Below are 11126 nucleotides of genomic sequence, written 5' to 3'. Positions count from 1 at the left end.
TTGGGCTCCTAAACAGAGGAGACAAGATACTCTTTAATCACAAATAAAGGTAAATTGTGTTAAACAAGAAATGTTTCTTGGGAACAGAAAGTATCTAAAGAAAACATTCATTTTATACAAACTGCCTTTACTCCCAATAACTTCACAATTATTATTTGTAAGTCAACAAGTGTCAAACATCATCTTAAAATGTTACTTAACACAACCACTTTCATTAATATAGTAATAATTTCGAGCCAATAAAGGGAAAATAAATGTAAACCAAGTTTATTTTGCCTTTTAAGTAGTGTATTTAAAGCACTACAGCTTGGTAAACAATGTAAATTAGTATAAGTCATCTCAAAAGCCAGTTTTGTTTTGTTTTTTAATGAGTTGTTAAAAAGATGCAGCCTACTCTAACAGGATAAATATTTTTAACCATTTCACTTCGAGTTAATGAAGGCTCACAAATGAGCAACACTCCTCATTGAGGAAAACAAAAAGCTGTTGTCGACAAGCGACAGCACACACACACAAAAACAAAAAGAACTGTGTAAAAATAACTAACTGTTCCCATATTTTTTGAAGTTGCTTTACAATGGGATGATATGCACATGATCTTGCTGCAAACTTGCCATACAGACTTGTAATACATGTAGTCTAGACAAACGATTCAGTCCAAGAGGTGCTAACTTCAGACAATGCAGCACTATAATCCTTTCAACAATGCAATTTGTTTTACTCATTATCTTTTCTTCTAGGCTGAAATGCAGGCTAGAAAGAAAATGCTCCCTAATTAAAAATTGGTATTGTTTACAGGAAAAATTGTATAATTTTGCATTAGAATTTACAAGTATATGTTCAAATCGAATTCGCCTCTTCCCGCAATCCCAGCCACAAAATGGGCATGAAGTAGAATTTTTAAAAATGCCTTAATTTTCAACTTCATGCAAACTAAATAAAGATGACCAAAACAAAAGCTTAAACAGTTGGAAGGTATTTCACAGAAAATTTCTTATACAAAAAACACATAAGAAAAAGGGCCACTAGGTGACATTTTAATTTACAAATTGGCATCATTTTGGTCGACAAATATCCAGATGCTGTTTTCTTCTGCTAATAAGAGTTGCAGAGGAAAAAAAAAAACCAGTATGACTTTTGATTTTAATCACACATTTCTTCTGGAATTTCATGTGGATTAAGGATGCCAGGGACAGACATTTGAAGTTTATGTTTTTCTTCCTGAGCCTGTCGAAGGGCTGTTTCTCTTTCTTCCAAAAACAGATCAGATGTATCTTCACCTGCAAACTCCTGTGAAACAGACAGTTGAAAGGTCAACATAATGTTTTTGATTTTGAAAAAATGACTAGCCTTTTGGGGGAAAACGTGCAGATAAGCAAATTCATGTTTACACAAGGGATATAATTTTTCTCAATTGGTTGGATTTAAATTATCGTACATTGATACAATTCTATGTGGCTGAATTAAAAACCAACAGCGTGTATATGTGTGGGTGGGTAGAGCTGTTACAAAAGAGGCATAGTATGATATTCTATATAATCTACTACTAGGTAAAGCAAAGATATCAAAGCTGTTTCTCCCAAGACTTATGATCAAGTTAGCTATATTATCATTGTCTCCATAGCTATATTTCAGGTAATTTGCATTATCCCTTTACTTTGAATTCAATTTTTTACACTTAGCTAATATATTTAAAACTACTTGTATTTTGGAGAGAAAAAAACACTGAATGTCGTATGTGACCAATTCTTAAATAGTAATGAATGAGATAATTCATTACCACTTACGGGTTTTATGAAACTTTTGAATTTTTAAAAAATGAGGTAAGAAAAATCTCTCTTTCCCAGTTTGATGGAGCACTGTATAAAAGCAGAAATATGCTGATATTTGCTAATTGTCATGGTTGCCCCTAAAATGAATTCCTTACTAACAAAATAGGTATTAATCCCAAAGGGAGCTACCAATGTGCTTTCTTCTCTCTCACTGCACTCTTTAAACAATACCTATGGGAGTCAATCCCAATACTGCAAGAGGCATTTAAATTATATAAAATGAATTATGTTAATAACAAAGTTGACAAAAACATTTCAAGCCTATCCTCTTCCTGACCTTGATTTAATCTTTAATTCTGTAACCAGTCTCACTAGTAAGATTGTACATTATTTTTAAAGCCCAAGGATTTAAAAATACAATTCCACGATGCAACACTTAAATCACATATAATCAATATTTTTGCAACTACAAATAAAATGCATACCTTTATTTGTACTAGGAAATCCCGAAGGTGTTCCTTGAAAGCAGGAATATCTTGATTTAAGCTGAAAAGCCCTGTCACAAAGAGCTTTACTTGAGCGCTATAAATCAGAACATAATAATTAATCACCACCTATTTTTAAGCAGAAAAATTTACATTTATTAAAAAGTATACATATTTACTCTTGTAGATGAGGGAATGCAGACTTAAGAAGATTAGCCACGTATTCCTGAATAAACATTTGGTTGTTAACTGGATTCCCAGGATTTAACGGTGTACTTATTTTTCCTTCTTCGACCAAATTAAACATATATGCAAGTATTGACGCATGCATTGTTAAACCTGTTGATAAAAATAACATTATTAACTGTAAGATGTAATAACTACTGGAACATTTAACATTTTTATAGATTTAAATTCTTACCAGCAGTATGTGAGGTGTCTGTCACAACAGAGAAGATATGCTGAAGAATATCACAAAAATAAGTTTGATAAAAGCTCTGAGCTGCAGCTTCTTCTTGTGCAACATTTTGTAAGAGTGTAAAAAGTATCTGTAAGCCTAAAATACAGAGAACATGAAAAAATTACAGACTGATAACATTCACGATAGTATTTCAGCTATTCAACTACTGATTCAAAACTCAGTCTCCCTGTTTTCCTCTTTGCCTAAATTATCCTGAATCAGCAATGGAGTTCCACTAGAATCAATGCCTGCTTACAGACTATAATATAAATGATAACCCTTACTACATTTCCACTGTTTCAAAGACGGGTTTATTCTCTCAACCTTCACTCCGAAAACAGCACAACTAAGTAGACATTTCTATTACATAAACCAATAACTATTTAAAAACACAACAAATCAAAAATCCTCCAGCTAAAAATGTTTAGTTTTATCCTCAGTGGAGCCTTAGTGCCACAGAGGAAAAGCATATGGAGAAAACACTGGTGAAAACATGGATTCCCATCCTTGTTTTGAATTTTATGCCTATCTTGAATTTTATGCCTATCTCCTTATCTTGAATTTTATGCCTATCTTCCTATAACTCAATCCTGCCTATGAACTATGTCTAAAACAGATGATAAAACTGTTTTTGGACTTTGGACTTAAGACATATCTATGCAATTGATGCGTTCAAAATAAAACTATGACAAGTGTTATTTACCTAACTTTTCAACAACTATACATTTATTTGTGTCTATACAGTTTGTTGATTAGTAGGAAAATAAAAGAATATTATTTCTATGCATTTACCTGTATCTGCAACATTCCTCATAGTATGTTTGAAAGCCCAAATAATAGAATCCAAAACAAGTTTAAACTGTGCAGGTGGGATAGCCAGGAATGCTGGGAAACAGTGAGAATTGACAGCCTGAAGTAGTAAGAAAAAGTTCGTTCTGTGTTCAGGATATTCTTCAAAGTCCTAAAAATAAATGGTGGGAACAAAATAAAGTTTAAGTGCCTTAATTATATTTTAAATGAGAGAAAAAGCAAGCCCCAATTCAGTATAAATGTTTGCAGTTGTTAGTGGCACCCATTAGATGTAGACTGCTAAAAGGCAAACCCAAAGACAAGGTAATTCACCTCTCATGGAAGATGGAATAACCACTTATTAAATAAATAAATTGCCAAAATGAGGGAACACAAGGTCACATTACAAATGAACTCATGCACAAAAATGCTCAAAAAGAACACATTTTCTAGTAACTGACGCTATTACCACCACTTTAGTGACTGAAACCATAATACAGATTAAAATTTGTTAGCTGTGTAAATTTATATACTTACACTGGCATTTGTCTTGGTTAATGTACTTCCCTATTTTTTATAAGCATGTACTATACTTATATAAATAAAAATGTAAACCTACCTTTTAAACAAATACAACTGAACTCTTAATGCCTAAAATGCAGCAAGTTTTCAATAAATGCAAGCTGCTATTTGAATGTTACAATCTATCAAACTTACTTTTTGCTTTTAAGATATTTTTGTAGTAAATTAAAAAAACTAGTTCCCTGATTTAGAGTTCAAAATATTTAACTCTAGAACCTAAAAATTAAGCTACACTCACAGATACCATTTATGCTTTCAAGTGTTCTAAAGACATGTGCAGAATTTCCATTTTATAACTGAAATGAAAATCACATGCCTTATTTATCATATTCAATGTGCATTCAAAAACAGCATCAAATATTTGAGGTATTTCAGCTGTTATATGTCCTCCCAACTTATTGACGATGATAGCCATAGTACTAAGCACTTCTGGTTCTCTAGCAGCTGGGACATTTCTCTGATAATCAATGAGAACTGCATCCAACAGAGGAGGAACAAAATTTTCAGCTACCTGTTAAAGAAAGAAAAAAAAAAAAACTTTTAAGTTTCAATCTAGGCACTTGGTCACTATTATAAAAAGGTAGGTCACTGCTGTCTCTAAGATTTAGGTTGATTGTCTGCTGAAAACTGGAAAATCTTATGCATTGAGACTAGGTTTTTTGTACACTAAAACATTTTACCAGAAGAAACCAAGAAATCAACAGCAGGCTGGTAAAGACCAAGAAATAGTGTACTTCAAATCCATAATTACTAAGGAAACTGAGGCCCCAAACCAAGTGATTGCTGTAAGTTACTGTTGCAAGATCAGGATTCTAGGGATATTATATATGCAGGATGAGTAACCTAAAAGGAAAAATAGTCTTCCTAACCAAGATTTTATCAGTTTCTTCAATGAGTATCTATAAAAACCCTGGGTACTCAAATCTAATCAAAAGCAGACACCCACTCACAATTTATTTTAATAAACAGAAATAACAACCGCTTAAAAGAAACTGAATTGCACCAAAGAAACTGCGGGTTTCCAAACTCTCAATCGTCATATTAAGGTATAATGTCTTGCTTTTAATAGGTTCTCTCTATTAAGACCTGTACAATAAATACATCAAATGTAGATTACTAGTGTTAATAGTGTCTTACTTCACAAAAAAGGTCTAATAAGATTTGAAGGATAAAGCACGGAATTATTTTCCCAATTACTCATTTGGTGTCTCAAACTAGAACTGGTTCTCATTTCTACTCTTAACACTGACTGAAATAATTCTTTCCCAACAAACTGGATCAGGTGTGTTGTTGAATATTTTTGAACACACTGCCCCAAACCTCAACATAAACCTTAGCTGTAAAATATGATATTCTGTTATATCATCACCACTGATGCTCCTGATTTGACCAAGCTATTGTAAATTATGAACTTCACAATTCCTTCAATTTATCCCTTTTACTTTCTAAATTTAATACAGTTCTGACCTCATACTACACGTGTTCAAATCTTTCAATATTTAAATCTATACCTTGAGAATTCCATTATTGTTTTCTGAATAAATTTCCTGAAAAACATTTCCTTATCAATAAGAACTATTGAAATTTCAAAATCATCCAGTAGCACACTTGTCAACTACACAGCAGTGTTAACAGGACAGAACTTTTTGTAGTGTTCCAAGGACCAAGAGCATGAAAAGGGTAATAATAATAATTCACATTTTTCCCAGTTGAGGCATATAGAGCTGGTTTAGTTTCTGAAAACCATTTCCTTTCTGGAAATGATTTAAGACTAAGAGGAATAAGCAAGTAAAAGACTTTTCAAATCTTCAAGTGAGAAAGCACTTACTTTCACTGAAGAGGCAAACTAATGTCGGCTTTGTAAACTGCTCTGAAAATCATGAACACAAAAAATTCATCTCAACTCTTATCTAGCCATAAAAATAAAAAGACAGCTTCTCAGTTATCTTGTTACATATCACCACTACCTTCAATTAACAGCAATTTCTTTAGAAGATGGTTTATATAACCACATTTTAAAGTACTCAAGGACTCTGATAAATAGAATGCTATAAAATAAACCAACGTAGACATCTAAATTACCTTTAAATTAGCCAAGTGCACACAGAAATAAAGCATATTTCAGAGACTGCAGTTTCAACTTAAACAAAAAGCACATCTCACTTACCATCTGTGGATCATTGGACCGGCTCACCCAACCAGATATTAACTTTAAAGTTTCCCTTTTCACTGTTCGCATACTTCTAATCAATGGCTGCTTTGTAACCATCTCACCTAAAAAATATAATTAAGTGGAATCCAACTTGACAATTAAAATTCTACATTGGTAATTACATGTGTTTCAGATACTGTTTTATTTACCGTTAAAAAACCTAGACATTTTTTAAAATCCTAAGACGAATTTATTGGGAAAATAAACTAAGACTAATTTTACAAGGAAAGGGGGCATGCAATTTGTTTAAAAAATTGTCGAGGGTTATCTGGAACATGAGAGGGGAGTTGATTTAAATCTGTGAGCAATACTGAATGCCTACCGTAAGGAATGTAGAACTGATATACAACATTCCAAGAGAATTCAAAATCACTTACCATTAGCTTGGATAGCTGCAGAAATATTTTCACTGAGGCACTTGTATACATTAAGCATATCTAAATAAATTCTCCCAAGTTGAATTACAAAGGGGTGTCCAACAGCTTTGCAGGCTCTCACATTTGTTTTTAATATGCTACCAAGCTGCTTGACTGTTTCAGGATCTTTAAGTATATCCACATTCTGTGAAGGACAAAAAAAGAAATCCAATTATCGTATGAATTATCCTTATAATCACTAAAGCAAAAAACACTACCCACCTTATTCCTAATTTATAATCACATTTATAATTCCAAATAGTACACACAAAATAAGTCTTCATTACCTATGCCTATAACTAAGAATAGAGTGAAAGTCACAATTTATCATCAAAACAGAATAAAAATTTACCATGTATTTTTTAATGTGCAAAAACACAGATAAAAATCCTTATAAATCAGGCAAATATGTCAGAGGTACTGAATTCTGGACTTTTGTAAATAACACAATTCTTAAAATCTACTAGAACTTTTACAAAAAGTACTTTAACTTACTTTGGTTGCCTGCTGGATTATGCTATCCCAAACTTGATTAGGGAGTAGCATATATTTTTCTATCAAATGTTCTTGTACTGTTTGGTCTGTTTGTGCACCAATCATGTATCCCACAGCTTCATAAAATGTATGGACCTATGTTAAAAGGAAGACATTTTATATTTACGAACCATGATAAGGAATGCCACACAAACAATTCACATCTGTAACTTAAACAAATTTTAAGTGTCAGATAGGAAAACAGCCTAACAAACTTCTAGTTAAATTTCTATCTCACTATGAAAACATAACCACAGAGATACTTGAACTGAATCCAGTAGCAGTGTTCTTTCAATTCCCATTAATGAATTCTGATGAAAACAGTAGCTACTTTCTAAGAAAAATATGCTAAGTGCTCCCACCATACCTGTTGAGGCTGAAGATCACAAATTATAGTGTTAATGTTGTTCAAAATCTCATCAATAAATGGCATTACTTCTCCAACCTGAACCTGAACAAAATGCCTGCGGCATTTCTGAGCTATTTTAATGAAAGTATCACAAGCCATGTCCTGGACTCCATCATGGGTCTCTAACAAAATAAAAACATTTATCAAAAAAGTTTGAAGAAAAATTGTTTTTGTTTAACAAAAATATCTAAATATAATATATTAAATAGAGAGGATTTACCATGCATGAATTCAAACAGCTTGTTAACCACAGTCTTCAAAAATTTCCAGTGAGCTCTTAAAAATCTTGGATATTGACCTACTATGTACATGATATTTGATGCAATGATAGCTTTATTATCTTTGCCTCTTTTCTGTTCACATAATCCTAATAGATCCTATGATACAAGAAAAATTTCAGTAATTTGTAATAAAACTTATATAATGGTTCCAGTTCATACAAATCACTTGCATACCTTTATAACAGTAACAAGAAATCGTTTTTCATCCTCTTCATGCATTGCTCCACTAATGGAGCCAATTGCCCAACACAATGTATTTAAATTTTTCCATGACCATTCTGTACCATTCACTTGATTGTGAAGCTTCTCAGTCATTATTCTTTCTGTATCTACATAATCCAGATGAGTAAGATAAACTACAAACGAAGGAAAAAAGTTTCAGATATTTCAAATGCAAAACTTAGCTATTAACAGATTTAGAAACTAAGTATACCACATTTCCTAAAATATTTCTACCCCAGAACAAAAATTATAAAATAAAAATTATAGTATTTATTAACTTACCTAATGTTTCTCTCATATTCTTATACAAATTTATGGAATCTGTATCCTTCATGAATTCTCTTACAACTTCTCCCTGATCATTTTCTACAACCAATACTTCCTCTGGTTTAGCCATACGACTAACCATCAATAAACGGACCTATTCAACAATAAAGAAAAATCTGTTAGATCTTTGAAATAAGCCACATCAAACACAGCAATAAAAAATTAAAATATACGCACTTCACACCAACATAACAATACTATTCTCATATAAAAGAATAAACATTATGAAAATGTTATTCTACAAGCAATGATTCTGAAACTTTATGATGAATAAAAATCAACTGTTAAATTTCCAATATCCTCTCCAGAAACTGACTGATATGGGGTGGCCTCTTAAATCTGCATTTTTCTAACAAACTCATAGGTGGTACTGCTTCTAAAAGGACCACACTTTTACGAACCATAGCTCGTATATGATCTCTTTCATGTTCTGGTTTTCAACATGCATGAAGAAGTTGTTGGACTCTTTTTGCAGCATATTTATTTGGAAAGATTAGCCAAAAATAAAAGCTAGTACTTGCATTTAGTCCTCAAAAATCACAGCAATAACAGGAAAAGCATTCAACCACCCACTTTACTGTTACCTTGGATAAAACGGGCAAATACAGTTGTCTCCTGGGAGGAACATCAAAATGTTGACTTCCAGATAGTAATGGAGAGGCAGATGTAGAGAATGGACTCTCTCTATAGAGTTCAGCTGCCAAATGATTCCAGTACTCGAGACAAATCTTAAAGATTTCTGTTTCCTCCACTTCTGATACCAACAACATATAATGAAGGGCCTACAATGAAAAGCAAAACTATTAAAATAATCCTTAGATATTATTAACCAAACTGCTTTCCACTCATTACATTAGAAATAAAAATCCATGTTGTATTTTACACAACTCTGAGGATTTACTATTCAGAAAAAGACTAGAAATTCTCTAGAAGCAAATTCTGCTTTCTTTTGACATGTCCTACAACAACACTTCAAAAACCTTACGCAATCGTTGGTACCAACAATGAAAAGGTGGAAATGATCAAAATGTCCACCAAATGATGAACACACAAAATTAAAATATGCCTACAATGAAATATCATTCAGCCATAAAAGAGGACGAAGTACTGGTATATGCTGTAACACAGATGAACCTTGAAAACATGGTAAATGAAAGAAGCCAATTATAAAAGACCAGATATTATGATTCCATTTACATGAATGGCTCAGAATAGGTAATTTCAGAGACAAAGGGAGGGGGATGGGGAGGAGAAAAATGAGAGTGACTGTATTAATGGGTACATCATCGCTTGTAGGTGATGAAAATGTTTTAGAACAGATAGATGACGGCTGATAACAGTGAATTGTATACTTTAAAAGAGATGGTTTTGTTATGTTACTTATACAGCTCAATTTTTAAATAAGGTTGTTTCTAAGATGTAGACTTTTCATCTTAGAAATGACATGGATACCTTTTAGAAGTTTAATTTTGATCATAAATTAATGTTATTACATAGAACACAAAATCTGTAAACTCTGCTTAACCAGAATTTGGAACTGACAACATACATTTATAATGGAGAGCAGTAATAGGTAAGAATACATGTTGAAAGGTACATACATTTTAGAGCAAAGACACTTATTATTTTGCACAGAAGAATTTCAAAAGCCAAACGCTCCACAAAGCCTACCTCCATGAGTGTTTCCCTGAGATTTAGTCTTTTTTCTATAAGCTGACCATGTTCCTTAAGAAACGTGCAGAGAAACAAACTGAGATTTTGAATAAAGTTCTGTTCATCATCTTTTCCATTTGAATATGCAAGTCGAATATTGGTATTTAAAGGAAGCATCTGAAAGTTTAAATGTGGGCTGTTAGTCTGCATTTTAAAACCAATAACAAAGAACACTATAACTAGCATTAAGATTCCACTGCCATTTTACTATTAAAAAGAAAAAAAAAAAAAGTTAAACAGCTTCTTCTTCATTAGAATTCTCGTTATACCCACGCTTCTGTATTTGTGTGTCCTAGAGCTTTTGATGTTTCTTTTCCCCTTTAATGTTGAAAGTACTAAAATTTCCTCAAAGACTATCCTTTGAATTTTCCCCTGTATCAAATGTTTCTCTCCTTGATATTATTAAAAACGTAAAAATATTTAATTCAGATTATATATACAACATGTAGCATTATGATTAACCGTCTAAGTAATTTCATATATACCTAATCAAACTAGGACTGGACAATGCTTCGGTTCCGAGACATAAGGTCAGAAGCAGAGCTGATTGATATTAAATCCCAGATTTCCAAGCTTCTAAATTCTGTGGAAATGAATTACCATATTTTATATCGAGGATTTTTTTTAAATGTTCATAAAAATTTCTAGTTTACTCTTAATTTTATATAATAAACACACAATCACATTACAACTGGTCTATTATGGTAAGTTGTGCCGAAATGGTTCAACTCCAACCCAACTTTTTCTAAGACACTAAAAGATAGTTTTTAAGCATATTTATTACCTGTTTTAGTTGCATCATTGTCAGTGTGAATAGTGTTACAAATTGTTCTTCATACTGGCTTACACTCACACCAGCAATCTCAGTGAGGCACTTCAGAGAGACATTTCGAAACATTGGAACATTCAAGAACTATTTTAATT

At 32.3% G+C, this 11126-nt stretch overlaps 1 protein-coding gene across 1 annotated transcript; it reads right to left on the bottom strand.

Moving 5' to 3' along the window:
- Positions 1 to 341: 341 nt before the first annotated feature.
- On the bottom strand, positions 342 to 11126 carry LOC105294634 (exportin-1-like). The gene is made up of 16 exons (XM_011363908.2): positions 10987 to 11126; positions 10161 to 10319; positions 9074 to 9271; positions 8445 to 8583; positions 8115 to 8296; positions 7880 to 8036; positions 7618 to 7781; positions 7212 to 7346; positions 6678 to 6861; positions 6256 to 6362; positions 4405 to 4599; positions 3510 to 3678; positions 2679 to 2813; positions 2437 to 2596; positions 2258 to 2354; positions 342 to 1290 (listed from the first exon to the last, which is right to left on the bottom strand). The coding sequence occupies exons 1-16, from the start codon at positions 11098 to 11100 to the stop codon at positions 1144 to 1146; spliced, it is 2442 nt and encodes an 813-aa protein (XP_011362210.1). The 5' UTR covers positions 11101 to 11126; the 3' UTR covers positions 342 to 1143.

The sequence above is a fragment of the Pteropus vampyrus genome, unplaced genomic scaffold, assembly GCF_000151845.1.
Source record: "Pteropus vampyrus isolate Shadow unplaced genomic scaffold, Pvam_2.0 Scaffold91, whole genome shotgun sequence".
NCBI lineage: Eukaryota > Metazoa > Chordata > Mammalia > Chiroptera > Pteropodidae > Pteropus > Pteropus vampyrus.
Note: the sequence above shows the minus strand (reverse complement) of the source record. Positions and strands in the feature narration are given on the sequence as shown.